At 37.5% G+C, this 21,267-nt stretch overlaps 2 protein-coding genes across 2 annotated transcripts; one reads left to right on the forward strand and one right to left on the reverse strand.

The window, feature by feature from the left end:
• Positions 1 to 1,317: 1,317 nt before the first annotated feature.
• Positions 1,318 to 8,427, forward strand: GCK72_017288 (uncharacterized protein; the record flags this gene model as incomplete). Its single annotated transcript, XM_053732001.1, has 12 exons — positions 1,318 to 1,427; positions 3,707 to 3,824; positions 4,170 to 4,420; positions 5,106 to 5,402; positions 5,452 to 5,777; positions 5,828 to 5,981; positions 6,030 to 6,111; positions 6,183 to 6,206; positions 6,936 to 6,959; positions 7,083 to 7,165; positions 7,219 to 7,670; positions 8,366 to 8,427. The coding sequence occupies 12 exons, from the start codon at positions 1,318 to 1,320 to the stop codon at positions 8,425 to 8,427; spliced, it is 1,983 nt and encodes a 660-aa protein (XP_053580914.1).
• Positions 8,428 to 8,731: 304 nt separating this feature from the next.
• On the reverse strand, positions 8,732 to 10,001 carry GCK72_017289 (uncharacterized protein; the record flags this gene model as incomplete). The annotated part of the gene is made up of 3 exons (XM_003097578.2): positions 8,732 to 8,884; positions 8,935 to 9,089; positions 9,842 to 10,001. 3 exons carry the CDS (start codon positions 9,999 to 10,001, stop codon positions 8,732 to 8,734), a joined length of 468 nt encoding a protein of 155 aa, XP_003097626.2.
• Between the last annotated feature and the right edge of the window lie 11,266 nt (positions 10,002 to 21,267).

Raw genomic sequence — 21,267 nt, forward strand, 5'->3', positions numbered from 1 at the left:
ATAAACTTTTCTCTGTTAAGGGTCAAGATGATCCAAAATTATAGAAATTTAAATTAAGAATTGCTCCCTCATGTGGCTGGGATGCTGAAGACTTCGTGATTTTGAATCCGTTTTCTTATTTTGTGCAGGGTCAATATTAGTCGAGTAATACGGCAATAAGGGTTTTTAGATTTATGATTTAGTGTATGTGATTATTTCTAAGTAAGGTCATGGAGTCAGTTTGGAGTTATGAGACGTGACCTTTATGATTGGAAAACTGAGAAAACGTTGATTCCAAATATATATACATTCTGTTTTCTCCCTCGGGAAAAAAACAAGGAAAAAGTTAGGAAAAATGAAACATTATTACCACACGCAAAAATTTTTTGCAATTTTTTGTCGCAAGCGTTAAAAAGGTAATAATTCTTCATTTTCTTTTCCTTTTTTTAAACTTTTACCTTGTTTTTCTTGAATACGATGCATCGAGGGCAAAAACTAATAAAATATTTAAAATCAGCGTTTTTTCAGCTTTCCAATCATATAAGTCACGTCCCATAGCTCCAAACTGACTTCATGACCTTCTCAAGTTAGATCTCGCAACGCTAAAAGATTGAATCTCCTGACAAAATTTAGATTTGATTGGAATCAAGGGCCTAACGTCGTTTGCTGAAACGCTTACTTATGTCTTCACCGTTTCCTAGCTATTCAACTTTCCACGTTGATAAGGATATCACGCAAAACCGGGAAATCTACCAATGTATCTAAAGTTCCCAGTTTTCAAACAAAATAAATAAGTTTTTATATCAAAAATACCTGTACAACCTGCTGTGACTTTGGCCACCTGTTCTACTACCCCGATTACATATTTTTTGTTTCAACGATTTTTCCCCCTCTCTGACTGGTCCTCTCGGTTTCCCTAAACCATTTCGCTTCCTATTTTACTCATAATCCTTTCCAATTCACTCTTTAATCCATCGAGATCAGTGAGGTTGAACTTTTCTTTCTTTCACTGCTGTCTCTGATAAATTAGATTGATTAAAAACAAATATAAACTTACTGTTCTTTCTCTTGCAAAAGTTTCAATTTCTTATTCTTTTCGGACTCCTCTTTTTAAACACAAAACCAGATTACTGATTTTTCGATATGTGTGCTTTCTCACTGAACCAGAGTATATTTAGTTGGTATTTGTGGAGGAAGGTAGCTGACAGGGTAGGAGTTCAAATAGTAGTAAACGAGCCCGCCTCCCTCCCCCTCTTAGATATTTAAAGACCCCTCTTTGCTACTCTCGTCACTTTTGTAGTTTGGTTACTGTCCTAATCAAGTTTTTGAAATTTCAGAATGATCACACGTGTCGGCGACGTTGAATCGCCTAGAAGAGGAAGTCCAAGCGAGGTGTTCTCTTCTGATATCAATCATATTCACATGAATCGGAAGGAAGAGAAGAAAGGGTGAGTTGTCTCAAAATCTTGCCCACAAGAGCGACAGGTTGCCCAAAAGTTGTCTAAATGTTGCCAATAAAAGAGTGATTAGTGAGATTGAGATTACAAAACTAATCTATAGGAAGTCTGTATTTTAAATCACAATTTTCAAAATTTCAACATCTATTTTTCATGTTTTTTTAAAAGTATTTTTGACTCCCATTCAACTATTTACCAGGAAAACCGCTAAAAACCTGATTTGCTTCTAAATTTTCCAATAAAAAAGTAGTCAACTTTGAAAGTGCCTCACGCTCTCAGTTTTTACCCCAACTCCTAAATTTTTTGATTTCTACGTTTTCCAACTCTTGATATTTATTTTTGTGGTTGTCAACTTTTTGACAACTCTGCACGCTTTCAAGATACACGCCTACAAAGATAGATGCTTCCAGCTGCGAGACAAAGAGAGCGCAGAGAAAACAGACACTCTAGCTACTCTGCGCGCTCTTTCTCTCTCTCACTCTCCTCGCCAGTTTTTGAAACTTTTTTTTTGACATCGTGTATCTCAAAACCTATTAGAGATATCAAAAAGTTGTCAACTACAAAAATGAAGATCTAGGTTTGATCTACATAACCAATATAAATTTGAAGCAAATAGACTCATGAGGAGTTTGTAACGCTTTCCCAAAGTTAAACAATTTTTCAAGTTTGAAAACTGTATTCAACACATTGAGATCAAAAATTTCCCAAGTTCTGGTTCATTTTTTGCCCCTGTATGTATTTATGGCTACCGTTTCTCAATAAGAATTTCTTATTTATAGATCACCTGCCACCGCTTTTTTCCATATTTGACATTCCTTAGGCACACACACACATACAAAAACACAAGAACTTCTTGCCAACAATGTCCGAGATGTCTGCCAAAAGTTCAATAACCAATTTCTTGTAGAACATCGGTTTCTACTTGCTCTTTTCTAATTGATGGAAACACCTTGTTAGTTTCTCTATCTGCCAAAAGATCAGAATGTGTCCAACCGATTTAGTCGCTGCCTGCTTTTGTTTGCTCTCACTTCCCGATGGTTTGCTCATTGTCAAAATTTAGCGAGCGGAGGGAGTGAGGGGAGCTATTCCCAGATATTATTAGCATGCGGATCACTGTAGAGGAAACTGATTCCATTGTTTATTACTCTAACTCGAACTCCCCACGTCACGTAATCGATAACAATCGGAATACCACGTGCTCTGTGGAGAGTCTACGACAGTCTGTATCCTCGAAAAAGTTCCGGAAATTCCGCCGCAATTTTTACGGGTTCATTCGCTCAAGAAGGTGATTCACTAACAGTATAACGTCAAATTTCATTTCATTTTCGAATTTTCGGTTAATTGGCTTCGGACGGGTGAAAATAGAAACCAGTTGTAGTATATAGTAGGGTACTCATACATACCCCTCTCGTCATCACATGAACACGCCTTCAAATAAAATTTTTTTGAAGTTTCATGCGTCGTTGTTCGGGATTGTAGTCGTGTCACGAGGGGTGGTGAATCTCTTTTTCTTCTCTCGTGAAATCCGAAATCCCAAAATCCAAAAATCCGACGGATTTTTATTCTGTGAGGAGATTCTTTTTATCACTTTCTTGTTATTTTCTTGGATAGGAGGCACTTATATTTTCTGGTTCTGAAAAATGGGTCTTGGAGAACGGACGTGAGTTTTTGAGTTTTTTGAGTAGTTATTTTTGAGGTTGTGTCATGGAGTCAGGAATGGTTAAAAATAAGAAATCAGTGACTGTTTGTGTAGATCAAATCTAAATTTTTTGTGATGGTTTACATATATTGAAAGCTCTTTAAGTTTCTGAGTTACCAACCATCTAACATTAACAGCGTCTCACAGAGTTAGGGATTGACCAAAATGTTCAAAATTTAGCAAATTCTATAGATCAGACATGGATCTCCATTTTTGTAGTTGACAACTTTTTGATAGCTATTCACGCTTTTGAGATATCCGGCTTTAAAGGTGAATTGTCGAAAAAGGAGGAAGGGGGAGACGCAGAGAAACGAGGGTGTCTGCTTTCTCTGCGTCTCTCCTCTCTCTAGTTGTGACGTCACCATTTTTCAAGAGTTATATCTCAAAAGCGTGAATAGCTATCAAAAAGTTATCAACTACAAAAAGGGAGGTCTGAGTATGATCTGCATAAAAAGTTAAAAATTGATAAGTTGGGATGTATCCAGGCATAGTTACGGAGGATCAAAGTTGAACATTTTCAACATTTTCAACTATGAAACCTTAACAAATCCAGAATTTCGTTTTGCTGCAGATGTTCAAAATGGACAACCATCGCGTTCGGAGTGCTCGCCATCCTTTTCCTCCTCTCAACAATTGCTCTCGCTATCGTTGTCGGTATCAAATACAGTGAGGACGACAAACCAACCGAGGTTAGTTTAACCCCCTAATCCGCAGCGGGTATAAGGTATCTCTCAAAACATTATTTGAGAGAAAAAAGATAAAACAAATAGTAAAATTGAAACAATTTAAATGAAATGAAACAGAAAGTAAATGGGTCAACAATAAGCGAAGAACTTCCGAAGAGTCACGTGCAAGAAGAGATTGATGCTACAACAGAGGCTCACACGACGGCTACAAGAAATGTGGTATAAAGAGAATTGAATATTGTATTGTGAAATAGATTGAATGGATATTGAATATATGGAGTTAAAACTACATTTCGTACAAGCTAACACATGCTAAAATTGATTAGAAACAAAACGATCTCCTTATAGAAAATAATTCAACGAGACGAAAACGGAAAAGTGCAATTCGACTGGCCGACACCGTCCGGAAGTCTGTTCGCTCATTACAAGAAGGCAGCGGTTACATCTGACCATGGACTTTGCTCCGAAATCGGAAGAGATATTTTGATAGAGGGAGGAAATGCGGTGGATGCAATGATTGCTTCCTTATTGTGCATCGGAACAGTGAACCCACAATCTTCTGGAATCGGAGGAGGCTTTGTGATGACACTTTATAACGCGTGAGTAGCAAGGGATGTGGGTGGGTACCCGAAAGTTGTGATTCTGTTCTTCTGGTCAGCATAGCCTTAGTTTCGAATATTTTTATGTGCTTAGGTCCACACAGGTTTAGGTTCGCCTAGCTTAAGGTCTCTTAGAACGTTCCTATAATTCCAAACATCATTCAACCCGCTGTGTCGCCGCCTGAAGTCCGCGTAGCCAGAAACCGCACAGTGCCGGTCAAAAGCTTGTAAACTTTGGCCATTTTCAGTTGAAATTGTCTAACTTTGATACTGGTTGTCCCACCAAGTAGATTTTTACAACTTTTTTGTACGAGCACTTCCTAGCAAGTTACATATCGACAAAGTAAGTTCTCCTTCAAATCGACCAGTTTTAGAAAAATAGTGCGATTTTTGAGATGTCGTCTTAAAACGACCATAACTCTCTAGGGAGTGTCCGTACAAAAATTTAGCTCTATCTTTGATCTGCACAATTCATTAAAAATCTACTTGATGGGACAATCACTATTACCATGACAGACTCTCAAAGTTGGCCAATTTCAACTGAAAATGGTCAAAGTTTACAACTTTTTGGCCGGTGCTGTATACTCATAGATTCTAAAGCTTAGAAGAAGCGCAAATAGCCGCCTTGAGAATGTCACATTTTTGACCTAATGTTGACCAAAACCTTGATCCCCTAATCTTCCAGCTCCACCGGAATGTGCCAAACCATCAACGCCCGTGAAACCGCGCCTGCCGCCGCCTCTGAAACTATGTTCGTCGCCAACCCCAAGGAATCCGTCATGGGATACAAATCCATTGCCACACCATCGGAACTTCACGGCTTTTGGACTGTCTTCAACATGTATGGATCTGGAAAAGTTACATGGGCTCGCTTGTTCCAGCCATCCATCACCCTGGCGCATAACGGATTTCCAGTATCTTCCAATCTTGCCATGGTTTTGGCGGATAAGGAGAAATATATCAGGGAGGAGGCGACTATGAAGTGAGAAGATATCCTCTTATAACTTGTTATCCTAAAAACTGATTTTCAGAGACATCTTCGTCAACCCGAAAACAAATCGTGTCTACGAAGAAGGAGACATTCTGAAGAGACAACGACTCGCCAGCACATACGCTCTTCTCGCTAATGCCACTGATCCGGTTGAGCTCTTTTATAAGGGTGGAATGGCTCAAACTATCGCTGGAGAGATCACAGATAACGGGGGTTTTGTGAACGAATCTGATCTTGCAAGTTATGAAACTCTCATTGATGATGCTCCATTGCTGAGCACCCACTTGCCAGGAGACTACGAGATGTGTGGACCACCACCGCCATCGAGTTTTGTTATCACTCAAAGTATTATTCAAGTCATGGCTCGTAAGTTTAACTGATCTTCTGAAATGTCTCATGAGACTTTGTACTTTCAGAATTCTACAAAGACGACCAAGTCGATCTGGATGATCCCCTGGTGTATCATCGTCTTATCGAGGCTGAGAAGTTTGCCTACGCACAACGGACTAAGCTGGGAGATATCAAATTTGTGGAATCAGCGAGAGCACTGGTGGATGATATGATGACTGAGTAAGAATTCAGGGAAAATTCTGTAATAGAAACAAATTTTGTTTACAGAGAACACACGAAAAAAATCGCCGCGTTGATCAAAGAAACCGCTCAGCCATTGGACTATTATGGAGGCGAAAAGAAGGATATGGTAAGTCAGAAAACTAGTTTTGAAGATTCTTATAGTATAAAAACAGAGTGTATCGAAACAATAAATTTCAGCCAAATTCTGAACAAGAGCTGCAGGTAAGAATGGGTATTTTAGTTCGACAATTTTTGCTATCTATCAGTTTTTCTGTTATATTTTCGGGAGCTAACGGATGACCGCATCACTCCAAATTTTTTCCGGTTTATTAAACAAAACTTGGTCTTCATTTTTGTAGTTGACAAGTTTTTGATAACTCCGCCCCTTTTTGAGATACGCGCCTTTAAAGATTGGGTTTGTCAGAAAAAAATCTGGAAAAAAAGTCGACTTTGAAGCATTGTAACTTTTTGACTTTTCCTTCAAAATTTTCAAATTTATATTTTTCTTGTAGATAAAAATTCGGGCTATATTTTTGCAGTTGAAAACTTTTTGCTAGCTCCTCCCACTTTTGAAATATGCGTCTTTAAATATAGTAGCTACACGGCGCGAGAGGGTGGGAGAAGCAGAGAAACGAGACACCCTCCTCGTTTCGCACGCTCTCTTGCCTGGAAATCTTTAAAGACGCATATCTCAAAAGTGGGCTGAGCTATCAAAATGCTGTGAATTAGAAAAATAAGTAAAATGTCTAGAACATCATTTTTGTAGTTGACAACTTTTTGATAATTTTCCAAGATTTTGAGATAAAATGATTCGAAGAAAAGGTATTTCACACGGCAGGCGTACGAGAGAGACGCAGACAGGTAGACATTCTCGTTTCTCTGCGTCTCTTGTTACATATCCTTGTTAAATCCTGAATTCGTAGAAAGTAAAGCAAGACCCAAAATTTTCAGCCAGACTCTGAGACTATCAATAAGGTGAGACAGCATGTTGTAATGTGACGGTGCATAGAATATCGTTTTTATTGTTTTTCTATCGTTTGGATATTTTTCATCTTTTGGTTTTCTTGTAAAACCTAAAATAATTATTCAAATTTCCAGGCCCCAGACCATGGAACATCTCATGTCTCTATCATTGACGCTCATGGAAATGCAGTCTCTTGTACCTCGACTGTTAATCAGATGTGAGCCTGACAAAAAAAGTCAAAAATTTTAAATACCAACCTACAAATTTTAGCCTTGGATCAATGCGTGCTTCTCCAACCCTGGGTATTGTCTGGAATGATCAGATGGACGATTTCTCGACTCCTGGACTCAAGAATTCCTTCGGCTACGCTCCATCGGAGACCAACTTCATCCAACCTGGAAAACGACCAATGAGCTCAATGAGCCCTATGATTATCTACAACAAGAACGAAAACCGAGTCGAGATGGTTGCCGGTGCATCCGGAGGGTCTTATATCATCTCTTCAACCGCTCAAACTGTTATCAGAACTCTTCTTTTCAATCAGACTGTCAAGGCGGCTATCGATGCACCAAGATTCCATAACCAATACCTTCCAGAGGCCACTGAGACCGAGGAGGCTATGCCGAAAGCGTTGAGAGATGTGTTGGTTGAGCAGTACAAGCAGAATTTCACAGTTGTTCCAAGACAGAAATCTGTGGTTCAGGCGCTGATTTCATTGGAAGGTTAGTAAAGAAACATCCGGGTGAACATTGTCAAATACAGACAGAAGTTGAAGAATAGTGAACTAAATATAGACTACATAAGTGGTTATGCAGACATCCGGAGAAACAGATGATAGACTGTTCGAATTCTTGGATTTTTTCACCAATTTTTCAATTTTTCATCAGAAATTCCACTTTTTAGTAAAAAATCCTGAACATTCAGTCTGAAATAGCAAAACTCCTATTTTTACAGACGCAGACAGCTAGGCAGTCTCGCTCTCTGCGTCTCTCCCTCCAACACACTCTCTACTTGTCTCGATGAGAGACGCAGACGACGAGAATGTCTAACTGTCTGCGTCTCTCTGTTAAGATGATATAGGCAGACAGCTAGACACTCATCGGAAAAATTCGTCATTTTTCTGTGAAAAAACCTAAAATCCAGAACTCCAAGCATGAGAGACACAGACAGGTAGACACTCTCGTTGTCTGCGTCTCCCCCGTCTAGCACTCTCGAAGGCAACTCAGCAATAAATCAGCTTGGACAATAACGGTCTAAGAAATGAACATCTGGACAAACATACAGACATCACAACCGTTTAGACACCTGAATATCTGCAGATCCAGTTTTCCCGTAATCTAATTTTTTGGCTTCTAGGCCTTAAGGCTTCGTCTATTTAGATTCAGGTGCAGAACACCCAATTTTCATCTTTTTCCAGGATTCGTCGAGGGCAACAGTGACTTCCGGCGGAAAACCGCCACCTACCCAGCCGGTTATTGATCTCTTCCTACTTTCTACTTAATCACCTATTTAATTATAATTCGTGCTCCATTCTGTTTCTGTGAATATCGAATGATGCCTGTGTTCTCTTCTCTTCCCCAAAAAAACAAATTCGAAAAAAGTTTCATCGTTGTAATCACGTAGCTTTACACTTTCTCTCCCCCTCTCCCCGTTCTTAGACCATTTGGTGACAAACAACAGTCATCCGGGTACATTCCATTGTAATTAATGATATAGATGCATTCCGTTTTCCAGCTTTGTATTTTTCAGTAATAAATCTTTATTAATTCTTTGTATTCTTTATTTAGGCAGCTTTATCAACAATAGTCTTCTCTCTTTTCTCATTTGGGAACTCCAATTGGATATTCAAAGTTCCCATGTCATAGGTCTTCTTAGCCTTCTCTCCAGTATTAACAGAGCTATTTGGCAAGTTGTAGTTGAAGCGGCGGAAGGCGGTCTGTAAGAAAATAAAGTTAAAAAAAAAGATTCTTGCTTCCTCAAATTTACCTTCTCCAACTTTTTCGGGTCGTCATCACAATGATGGTAGAAGGAGATGACTGGTTGAAGATCGGTCTCGTTCAGTGGGAAGCCGTTGGTATTTCCCTCGACATGGAACATTCCTTGTGGTCCGGTGTATTTCTCGTCGAGCATTTGGGCGATGTCTGGAAATGGAGAATTGGACTTCTAGACAACCTAGGCTGGAAGTGTAAACTGATTTTTTAGCAAACAAAGTTTCAGTAGGACAAACTAAAGATCCTGACTTCTGGGCTCATCGCACAGCGTCAAGCTAATTGACTTTTTTGAAAACATGATTTTTAAGTTCAATAAAGCAAAATAAAGGTCGTGACGTTTTCTATGGAGTAAATTTGTTTGTTTTTTAGGTGGACACAGCTCCGGCTTCATGAGATCAAACGCATCATTTTCTGGACAAGGCCGTAAAGACTATGCTTCCTGAGGAAGTGGTGGAGAGAACAAGCAAAACCAAAGATCGGGAGGAAATGCCAAACTATTTCGTGGCTCTAAAAGCGTGATTTAACCGTACAAACTCATTCTGCGCTAAATCGTTCTATCAAAATGTTAAGCTAACTCACCAAATTAGTCTTTTCGAAAAGTCTTTTCATAGACATGAAGATCTCAGAGTCCTCTACAAGATATGACGTGAAATTATATATAAATACACTACATGACTCTTTCAGCCTACCGATTCACCGTGAACGGCAAATTGTAAGTTACAAACCGTCCATACTCCATTTGATAACTTTTAGGGGTACACTAGACCCTATGCGTGAAATACAACAGACTGTTTTTTGACTACTTCACCGCACAGAAGTCATCGAGACCTCCTACATGCTATAACCCCGACTCCCCAAAAAATTACTACCCCCGTCAACTCTTTAATAGTCGACACACCCACCATCTTTCTTTCCTGGCTTCACACGGAACAATCTGACTCTGACATTCTGTGCTGGATCCTTTCCGCAGAGAAGTGTTCCCTTGGCGCCGACTGCTTTCTTTCCGACTATAGCCGCCGTGACGACGACTGATAAGAGGCACAGAACTACAAGGAGTTTCATGCTGAAAAATACTTTTTTTTAGAAAAAAAATGAGTTAGTAATAGAGCTTTTTCTAAGAAACCGAAAATGTGGACGACTGAATGAAAAACATTGGGAGGAAGAACGAGGAAAAGAGCGACCGAGCGGTTGGGGGCTAACACAACAACTGATAAACGACACGGTGTTTATCATTTGAAATCAGAGAAGCGGAGATCAGAAGAGACGCAGAGAAACAGAGAAAACCCATATTTCGCTCGTTGATTGTGTTGATATTTTGATCGGTGAAGGAGAAGAAGAAGAGGTTTTCGAATTTGTCAGATGAAACAGTTGGTGTTGATAGGGGGAAAACATTGAACAGAACAACAAAAGCAGTTTTGTGTGACATCTAGAGAGGGTTCTTGCTGGAAGGTAAGAAAGGAAAAAGTTGAAAAAATGAGACAGGAAGATACCTAAATTTGGGTGGTTTTTAAAGATGTCTCACCTAACCGAGCTTGGACATCCGGGCATGAAGAATCACAGACAGCAGGGACCTGTGACTATCTAACCATTTTCACTAGAATAGGACAAAGTGTGTGACGGATCTTCAAATTATCCTATGAACCCTTTTTGTAGTTAACAATTTTTCGCACTATAAGGTCTTAGGTTATCGTTATCTCATAATTTTGCTCAGAACACATAAAGGTCCCCTCCATCAGAATTGTAGAAAACGCAATTTTCTATCATTTGAGCCAGAAAACGTGAATTTTGGTCAGAAATTGACTTTTTTGATTGAGAAAAACAGATTTTCGAAGAAGTGATTATAAACTTTTTAGCAGGAAGCATTTTTGAACAGAATTTGCTGGAAATGTAGCATATTTTGGAAAAAGAATTATTGGCTGAATTAGCTGAAAATCTTTTTTTTTGTTTGAAAATCGAGTTTGCTCTATCAAAAAAGTCAATTTTTTACCAAAATTCACGTTTTCTGGCTCATATGATAGAGAATTTAATTTTCCGCAATTCAGAAGGATGGGGCCTTTTTCCATCCATTACGACGTCTGAAAATCTGAGAAAACTGCATTTTCAGTGCAAAAAACAAAGCTTCAAAATGAGTTATTCTCAGCAGTATTGACAATCTCAAAATATATAAAAGCTCAAAATAAAATTAAGAATCATTTTTCAGTTTTTTTTCAGTGAAGAAAACTATAACTTTTGTGTTCCGAACGTTGAACAGTACTTCGAAATCTTTGTTGCTATTGAATCTTCTTGTTGTAATCATGATTTGGAGTGGAGAAAAAAAACTGACATTGAAACTATATGAACTTTTCCAGACCCAACCATATCATCTCTCGTGACATCTCCCTCAAGTCTACCTCACCTTTACTCCAAAAAAGATAAAAGTAGAACTTTCGAACAACCCCCGGGAGGCAATCTGATCTTTTCGCAATTTTTTCCTGTGACGTATGTACCTATGAATTTTAATCCTTCCTCAAACCAATTTATCTCCATTTCCTCACGTCCCTTATCTCAACGTCACACCTAGCCGGAAACCTGCAGGAAATACCGAAAAAAAATTCCACAATTTCCTTCAGTCACAAGTTATCTTGGGAACAGGTGTCCTCCCCCCGGCACCTTCCATTAGTTGGATCCCCGGGACACCCTGTCGTGGAATGTACTTGTCACTTAGAGTGGTTTATCATCTCCTTCCTCCCCATTTATTCTTAGCCAGGAAATGTCAAAGGTTTCTTTTTTTATGATGGAAGCAAATTGTCTTAGCCACCCCGGAAGGTCTTTTCTCTTTTCCTTCCGTATTCAGTGAAGCCTTCCTCTACCCCAATAAATGTATTGTAATGTAAAAAGTAGATGATGTTTGGCAGGAGGCAGCTCAATAGAAGAAGTAGAAGAAAAATAGAGCAAACACTCTCCTTTTTTGGTCTTATTTCATTCACGCGGGTCCCTTATTCTCTTGATTTATTATGAGTTACTCACAATGGCCTTTCCTCTAGTTTCTTTTGTTTTATATGTGAGGAAGGATAAATATTTATTCTCATGTTTCAAGTTCCAGATGTTTATTAGGGGGTGCAAAATATTATAATTTTGGAACCACGTGACGGTAATTTTATATTGTTCAGTTTAGATACGATTCTGTGATACATTTAGAAATGTGAACAATTTGAAAATAACTATTTTAATTTGTACCATTAAAAACTTTTTGGAATTATAGTATGTCAAAGTATCGACCCAACTCTAAAAAAACTTCATATGGGATCAAACTGCCCTAAAAACTGTCATAATTAGTCAATTAACGACATCAGTAGTTATTTTCTGAGGTTGACCCTGTGTTTCTCCGAATCGTTTTAGAGAAGTTTTTTTGTAAACTAAATACGGAAAATAATTTCTTGAGCTGATAGAACTTCCGCCATAAATCTAAAATCAGATTTGTTCGAACCATAATGCTTTGTTTTGAAAAAAGGTTTGTATTGGAAAAAAAAGACGGAAATGGTTGAATTTTTAGAAAATCAGTCCGAAACTGTATTATTGAAGTTTTCCTGACCTGAACAGGATTCTCAAAATGTTAGCTCTATAACTGTAACAAAGTTTATTCGAAATTTCATTAATTCTGTTGGTTATACTGTAGTAGTACTGTAGTACAATATTAAATATACACGTTTTTGATAAGGCCTTCTTGTTTTGTTGTGTTTAAAAAATTTCTTCTGCCTTCCGCTACTTTAAGATAATTTCCGCCTTCCGCATAGATGATATCCTTGAAAAATTTGTACTCCTTCTCGAATTTACTGATATCTTTTAAAGGTTTTTTGCAGCAAAACTATCACACAACATTAATTATTTTTTGGGGCTTTTACATCAAAATAAGTCCAAAATTGACTTCTAAAAATGACTTTTCATTCCGATTTCAGCTTTTTCCATTTTTCATTCCGCTTTCCGCTCAATGCTGTCAGTCAGAAATCGCGGCCGCGGCTTTTTCCTGAAAATCTCAAACAGGCGCGGCTTTCTAGAGTTTCAACTGAATACATGACTTGATATACTTCTGACTTTTTGGTACTAGTCTGACCACCAGGGTTCGACCCCCCCCCCCCCCCCCCCCCCCCACTGGTGCCAAAACTTTTTTGGGCCGGCCGCGACTTTTTGAAATTTTCAAGAAAAAGCCGGCCGTACGACAACCTTGTTTCCGCTCAGCTCTGATCTCAAACCGATATAATCTCAGATTTCAAAAAAAGTGCATCTGCAGACCGTTCTAAAAAAAACTCTCAGTCCTCCATTCTAGTTTTCTTTCCAAAAACTCTTTCATCTCTGTTTTAAAACACAAATCTCCCTAACCATAAACCTTACAACTCCATAAACTTGTCAGAAACACACTTCATTGTCTTTTGTCTTTCAAATTGCACTTTTTTTTATTTTCTGTCGATGTCGATGTCAATTTGTTGAAATTCGAGACGTTTCGGAATTTCTGATGAGCGTTTCCGAGATTTTTGATTCTTCACAATTAAACATCATGCTCTTCTGACCCCCGTTTCGGGGTCTTCCGAATTAGATTAAACTGGTCGACTAGTCAGTCGTCACAATAGAAAAAAAATGTTGTCAGAATAAAACAAGTTTTTCCTTTCGTTCAGCCATTCAACCAGTGCCCACGTCCATTATGTAATATAACATTGTGCTCACACATACCGCCTGTTCATGACAAACCACTCGTTTGCTCTTTGGACAATTTTTATTACCCCATGTTTCTCGCCATCCGTCATCATCACTCCGGGATCTCTGTGTTTTTGTCGCCCGCAACATTTTTCTATTCGCTTTTTTTTTCTTCTGTTGAATTGCTTTATATCATCTTTCATTATTTAATTTTAAAACTGACGGAGAAGGAAGAAAAAATTGAAAAAAAAACGTGGTGATAAATGGAGGAAGGAAGAAAACGGAAAAAAAGAAGACGTTGAGCAAGCAAGCCACAGCAAAATGAGGTGCCATCATCCAGTGGCATCCGGCCGAGAGCGTTCTAAATTAAATTTCGTGTGGGTGCTGCCGCGCATCAACTCAAGAAAAGACTCTCTCTCTCTCTTTCACCCAAACCTAAGGACATCACTTGTTCTTGACACATTTTCTCACGCTTCTTCCTCCCCGTGGATTGCCTGTGGCGCGGTTTTCGGATGGGAAAAAAACGGCGATGATTTTTGTCTATCTTCACTCTCTTGAACGAAAAAAGTGGAAAGTTCGAGTCAACTTTCGACCTTGCTTCATGATCTCATCGTGAGAGACATCCAATACCTGTCAATCAGCTGATAGTAGAGTGGGTTTTAAGGCGGAGACGGAAGTTAGGAATTTTAGGTTTTTTTACCGCAAAAAATTACTCGAATTCTTAGTCAGCTTGTCTTTTTCTTTTAACTCTTTATTTGAACAAATTGACCCAAATCTTGATAAGTATACTCTAACCTGAATAATCAAAGCCTATGTACTGAAACTCCGGTATTAAAAAAAAACTCCCATTTTTCATCTTTCTGTTTCTGATCTACAATTTTTGAGCTCAATTTTTCATACAGCTCCCAATTCTCCTGATTTTTTTTGAATTTTTCATTACTTTGAATACTCACAATTAAAATCTTTGACTGTTTTGAATAAATATTGAGAAACGCAGAGAAGGCAGACACTCTAGCTTCTCTGCGTCTTCTCTCTCACCCTCGATTTCAATGTCTTAACTTTAAAGGCGCATATCTGAAAATCTAGAAGAGCTATTAAAAATTTGTCAACTACAATATTTTAGTACTAATCTTAGTATTTACTTTTGTAGTTAACAAATTTTTCATAACTCAACAAGCAATTGAGATATAAGCTACCAAATTTTACCTATGCCCTCGGAGAACGGTGCTACTCACCAGGATAGTTCAAACCGGTTTATCTCTAGAACTATGAATTTTATTTAAAAATAGTTAGTTCTAAATATGTAGTACTAGTCCATGTCTCTATTTTTGCAGTTAATTATTTTTTTATATCTCTTCAAGCTTTTGCGATAGAGGTCCTTGAACTTATTTCACTCACAACGCATAAATCTTAAAAATTCAAAAAGCTCCAAAAAAGTTTTCATCTGCAAAAATATAACCACAGATATTTTCTCTCAATTTTATTATTAATTTTTTTAAATTTCCCAAATGTTACTGTAATCATACTCTATATCTGTTCAGATTCCCACGCTTTCCTTTTTTCCTTTTCTTTTTTTCTCGATTATATTTTTGAACAAAATGAAATTCGTAAAACTTTATTAGATCCTTTCCCCCTCTTGCTCTTTTGACCCTCCGTTAACCTTTAGTTCTTTGTCATACACCTAAAAAATGAATTCCGTTCTCACTAAAAGCTTCAAAATTTTCTACTAATACTCAACCCGAAGTTTCAAAAACTCATGTCTTTTCCAGTTTTTTACTCCGCATCTAACTGACCACACCAGTTTGAAACACTTCTTCTGGTCGCTGTGCCGCCCCGTAAGCCGTTTCGTAATCTCTTTTGATGGCACACGGAGGGGGGAGAAGACTTTCGGGGAAGAACCAACTTTTGCAGTTTCTCTTGACTTTTCTGTTCATTTTTACTCCTTATCGACGGAAAAGAGATGTGTAAGAAGTAAAAAATATAATTTAGTGAGTAGACACCCACCACCGTCCCTAATTGTCCAGTTTGTCCCATGGGATGCTTGAATTTTTAGATGTTTGATGTATGTTCAACCAACTGCCCTAGATTTATACTTATAGTAAGAAAGACTGAAATCCACGAACTTTTTTCCGTGTTGGGTTATTCAATTAGTCAGTTGAGAGAAGACTCTTATAGAATTAGGGAAACCTTTGAAAAAGGGGATCAGCTGACAATATAGTCTAGCGGAAAGCGTTTTTTCTGACATTTGAATCGTATAGTATGGTATTTTTTAACGAAATGTCAAAGAAAATTGAAATTCGTCATTTTTAAGCAAAGATTTTTGGAGCGCTGAGGGTATAAAAGCTAGCTGTGTAGATAGTTTTTTCATACTGCATGAACTTTTGAATTAATTTTCAAAATGTTATATGTATAGGAAGCTAAAGTCATGAAGATTCTGATTCTGTATTCACATTTCGATCAGGTGCAAAGTAAGCGGAGATACAGTACTTTGAAGCTGCGTTACTTGGTTCATATTGGTTGTAGAAAACATTTGAATGCAGATTCAAAATCCTCAGAGCATACACTATTGAATGATACATATTTTGTTAGAATTTTAGTTTTGAAATTTGAAATAATTCGAAAAAAGAAAACGTCCGGTTTTTCATTTTATTGGGGTTTCACAGTTGCTTGATCTATGCCGTGATTTTAGGAGGCAAGTATAACTAAAATATCAAAATTGTGGTCCAGCGGCCGAGAATTACCAAAAGTGTGAAAGTTCGGCCAAGTCTTCCATGTTAAAAAGCGCTAATCACTGTCTGCAAACGCGCTCTACTAAACATTTTCAATAGAGAACGCTTGCCAAAACCATGCCGTGAAAATAGAAAACTTGGAGCATCCCCACCTTCCTTTTGATTTGGATTTCAACCCTGAGTTCAAATTCGAAAATAAAAAGTTCATTTTTTTATATTTCGTACTCATAACTATTCGAAAAATATGAGGAATAAACAAAAAACAAAAAAAAGTGACCTTCGGGTAAAAATCCCATAGCATTTCTCTCTCTACTTAAATTCGGTTAGCATTCAAAATTGAGAATTTATTTTTCCGCCAGCCTGTTCTTTGACCTATTCCTAGTCTTCCTTGAACATTTCACTAAGAAATACACCAAAATTTTAATGTAGCTTTTTCTTATTGCTCCCCTCTTGTTTCCATGCCCATCCATATATTTTCCGTCCGAATTCATATGCAAATTCCCGCCGAAAATATAAAAATATACGTGCATGTACTTCCACGGAGTCCATTTCCAGTTATTGAGCAATCGAATATATAAATGGTCCTATCCATATATATGTCGTATATTTTCTATTTTTCTTGGTCGCCTCCCCTCCTTCCCTGAACTAAATCCAATTTCTTCATGCGCATATCATCTTGTCTCTTTTTCGCACTTTCAGGACTTTCTTTCTCTCTATGTGTTTTTTTTCTTCTGCATTCTTTTATATTTTTTCGTCTTTGCTACTAGTGAGAGTGAACCCGACCAGGACGACGTCAAAATCAAATCACCGTCGCGTTGTCCTATCGTCTGGAGACCCCCGACCACCGGATTCTCTCACCGTTATCTCATTTCTCTTTTCTTTTTCTAGGGTCATGTTCGGTAGAAGAATTCCTTTTTTGCTAAACAAACAAGTACGTTTTGTTTTACGCCTGAAACATAGAAGGATTCATTCTCATTTTCTTTTGTGAGGAGGAGGGGATTGCCATCTGGAAAAACAAAGGTCCTGATGCATTTTGTTTGGATCTTTTTTTGAGTTTTGACTTGGAAATTGAGTTTTTGATTAAATTATTTTCGATGGAAAGATTTTATGGCATTTCTCTTGAGTTGAGTTTCTACTGGGCGGCTTACATCAAAGGAAATCAGAATACGTTTTCGAAATTTTCTGTGTAAGAATCATGGTCTCCTGATTTTTCCATAGTTTTAACACTGTGTCTTTATTTTTTGAGTTGGCTACTTTGTTTGCGTGTACTTTCTAGAAAATTTCAATTAGTGCAGAACAGTGATACTTTTAAAATGTCCGCCTTAAATAGCTATACCTCTACATAAATGGTGCTCTGTTTATGATCTACATATCTATTCCGAAATTAACATGATAAGTAAGATCATGACACACTATTATCGCCTCGCGAACACTTGCTGGGGTGTTCAAGGGCATTTGATTTGCACAAAATGGTCTCGAAGCGGAAAACATGATTTGCAATTCTTTTCAGACCTGCAAAGCTCAAAACCATTGCATTTGATCTTTTCAACTGCAAGACCATTCCGTGAAATTAGCCATCAATTAGATACGCCTTTAACACTCCCTAACAAGAGTTCGCGAGCCGATAATATCAAATCAGACTTTTCGATTAAAAAGCGGAAAAATGATACCTTTTTGTCCAGTACTGTAATTCAATTCATTCCGGTAAGAGACACAATTGAAAAGATATTCAAAACTTTCACAACATCAGTTATAAAAATCAATCTGGGTGACTTCGAAAACAGGAGACCGCAAAACGGTGACATTCTGAAACCGCTACTATTTAAAGCCAATCATTTTTTAACATTTGAAACTGGGATATCTGAAAACCTAACAATTCAAAAAAGGCCGAACTGAAATCTTGCAACTATTCAATAGTCATCGCATTTGAACTATAAAACACGTTTCCCTTCTGCACTAACCGATATTTCCCTACTCTTCTGTTATTATGTTTGTAATATTCGTGCCTTAAAACCAATTCATGTTCCTTGTCATCCCTCCAAATTGTGTCGTACAATTCTATAAGCTCTTCTTCCTCCTCCTCCCGCCCCCATTCTCTGATAATTTCCTGCCGCCCGCTCATCCGCTCATTTTCCCCGTTCCTTGTCTTCTTCTATCCGAATAACAACAATATTCTTGAAAACAATTTCACTACAGACCCTCAACTTTTCTTTTCTTCACACCCTTATTTGATGCCTTCCGTTCCTTTTCTTATTACAAGATTCTTGTCTGCACCGCTTCACTGATTCTGACGACTTATGTATGTATGCCATGAGTTTGACGCATGATTTTATGTCTCAAGTTTTAGAAATTAAATAGAAAAATAAGTAGTGATGAGAGTCAGTGATACGAAAATTTTGGAATCATTGTCCAAACATTTTCTAGGGAAAAATGAAAAGACGGCTTCTTCCCTAGGATTTGTGATAAAATTAGCAAAATAATCTAGTCTGATTTAGCATATTTAGTTTTCGATCTGTTATTTTAAGAAATGTAGATCACGCTAGTTGATGCGAGGGATACGAAATTTGAACTGAACTTTTGGTGGAAATTTTCAGAGAAAAAGATTTTGGATAGTTTTTTTTTCTGACATTTGCCAAATCGTTCCTATTTGGCTGTTAGTGTTTTTTTCTTTTTGAGATTCAGGGTATCAGAAACATTTTGCATATTTTTGACCACATGATTGTCATGTCTGCAAAAAATTGTCCGTACGTTATTTACAGACAAGCCCTTACAAAAATAACCTTACAAAAATCTTATTACTAAACTAACAAGAAATTCAGTAAAGTTTCTAAGGCTACCTAACATTTTGCTGAAAACTTAAAAACTCGTGGATTCCGGTTAAAACAAACCTGTTTAAAATTATGTCAGAAATGGAACAAACTGAAATTCAGAATCTTTCGTTCTATATATCACCTAATTCGACGTAGCTCGGTCTAAAACTATAAAAATTGGATCCAATCTGTCATCTCACAAAATTTAGTACTAGATTCTGAAAGTCGCTAGCTTTCAGGTAGGTCACGCCGTTTGGCGTAGGCCTTCACCATTCACTTGCTGTAACAAATTTTTCCGTAGTACAGGTTTTGTGTACTTTTGTATCTAAGAAGAGCTGTGATCTGATTAGGCACTTTTTACTGCAAAAATAGAATTTTCATAATCATAAATAACTTTGATCAAGCTTACGGAAGCCTTGATGTCCCGGTCCTCCAAATCTTTTCTGATCGATTTTTTTTCTAGATTTATCTTCAACTTTGGCATCAGTTGTTCATATTCCAACTATGTACATCCCCATTATCCATGTTCCTCATCTACAATATTTCCTTCCATTCCATCTTTTTTATTCCACTTTTCCGATTGGATTTGAGTTCTTCTCACCGTCCCCAGTGGCTCATACCCACTAAACTTTTTTGTACTTCTTTCAATCTGAGTAGTACCATTACCATCAAATCCGAAATTTCCTCCCATCATATTTTTTCTATCAATGTAATTTGTTGAAAAGCATTCCCCGGCCCCACACTCCAATTCCAATTTGTTTGAGATGCTCCTTTTGTTTGTCGCGTTTTCTTCTTGTCCTTCTGATAGGCATGCGTGCAAAAAGAAGAAGAAGAAAAAGCAAAAAAAAAGGAAGAAGGAAAAGGAAAAATTTAAAGAGGAGCAAGCACCACTCGAACAAATTGAATTACTTTTTTTTTATTGCGGTGATAGATGTTCGATGATGACGAAGGTTGATGACAGGTACTGTAGGAAGAAACGTGAAAAGTCTGAATTTCTGAATTTCTTAAAGAAATTCCACTTTTCAGAATCCTTGAGTGCCGAAAAGTACTATGGCCTCTAAATGTTCACAGATTACTTACTACTCACCTAATTATCACCTCAACCAAACATTTTTCAAACTTAGTACAACCAAACTAAACACATTTCTTAAATATATGTTTAACAAGCTGTTATGTTAACCACATCATTTCTTTTTCAACGTTTTTTTCTCTAAGAAAGAAAATTTACGAGCCAGATGTTCCGTAGTGTAGAATCGCATTTCCTCAGGTACGAAATCACTCCAATGTCTTTTCAAACTTTTTTTCATAGTTTTGAGATATATCGCCCCACCGAAAGAGTAAGAGAGGCTCTTGTTGCATGTGACTCTCTGACCTTTCTCTATTAATTGAATCATTTTATCTAGTGTCAACATCTGATGCCTTCCTAGCAAAGGGTTATGTACGTATGCAATCGCAACACTGGAGAGAGGGGACACGTGGATAGATCAGAGCTCAGGGGATATATTTCTGGAATTTTGAGTTTGTCCTTACTGAGTGGAAATTTATAACGTTCTAGATTAATTGTAGGGTAGATTTTGTTTAAGAGGCTTCAAAAATAGAATAATTTTTTGGTCAAAGTTGAGAAAAATCTAGATTTAGAAGAAAGTCTTGGTTGTCCTAAAGTTCTGAAACTGGTTCCCATTTCATGTCTTTCATCAAAAATAACTGAGCTCAGGTCTTTTAGCCTAGAATTCTCAAACTAGTACGTCTTGAGCCTTGTAACTGGATTCCCATACAGTAGTCCCCATAAATATTGCGACATTGCAGTTCCAAATTGAAACTGAGTAACTTTCAACATGTTTCACCTAAATCTCATATGAGCTTAATTGTTATTAACACAATTTTTAGTCAGAGTGGTAGATCAGATCTATTTTTGTAGTTGACAATGTTTTTGTACGAAATTTCTTTGACGAGTTGTACATCGGCAAAGTAATTTTGACCTTAGCAATCGCGCGTTTCAGGTAATGTGAGATTTTTGAACTCGAACAAATTGAATTACTTTTTTTATTGCGGTGATAGATGTTTGATGATGACAAAGGTTGATGACAGGTACTGTAGGAAGAAACTTGGAAAGTCTGAGTT

Source organism: Caenorhabditis remanei, chromosome V, assembly GCF_010183535.1.
Source record: "Caenorhabditis remanei strain PX506 chromosome V, whole genome shotgun sequence".
Classification (NCBI taxonomy): Eukaryota; Metazoa; Nematoda; class Chromadorea; order Rhabditida; family Rhabditidae; genus Caenorhabditis; species Caenorhabditis remanei.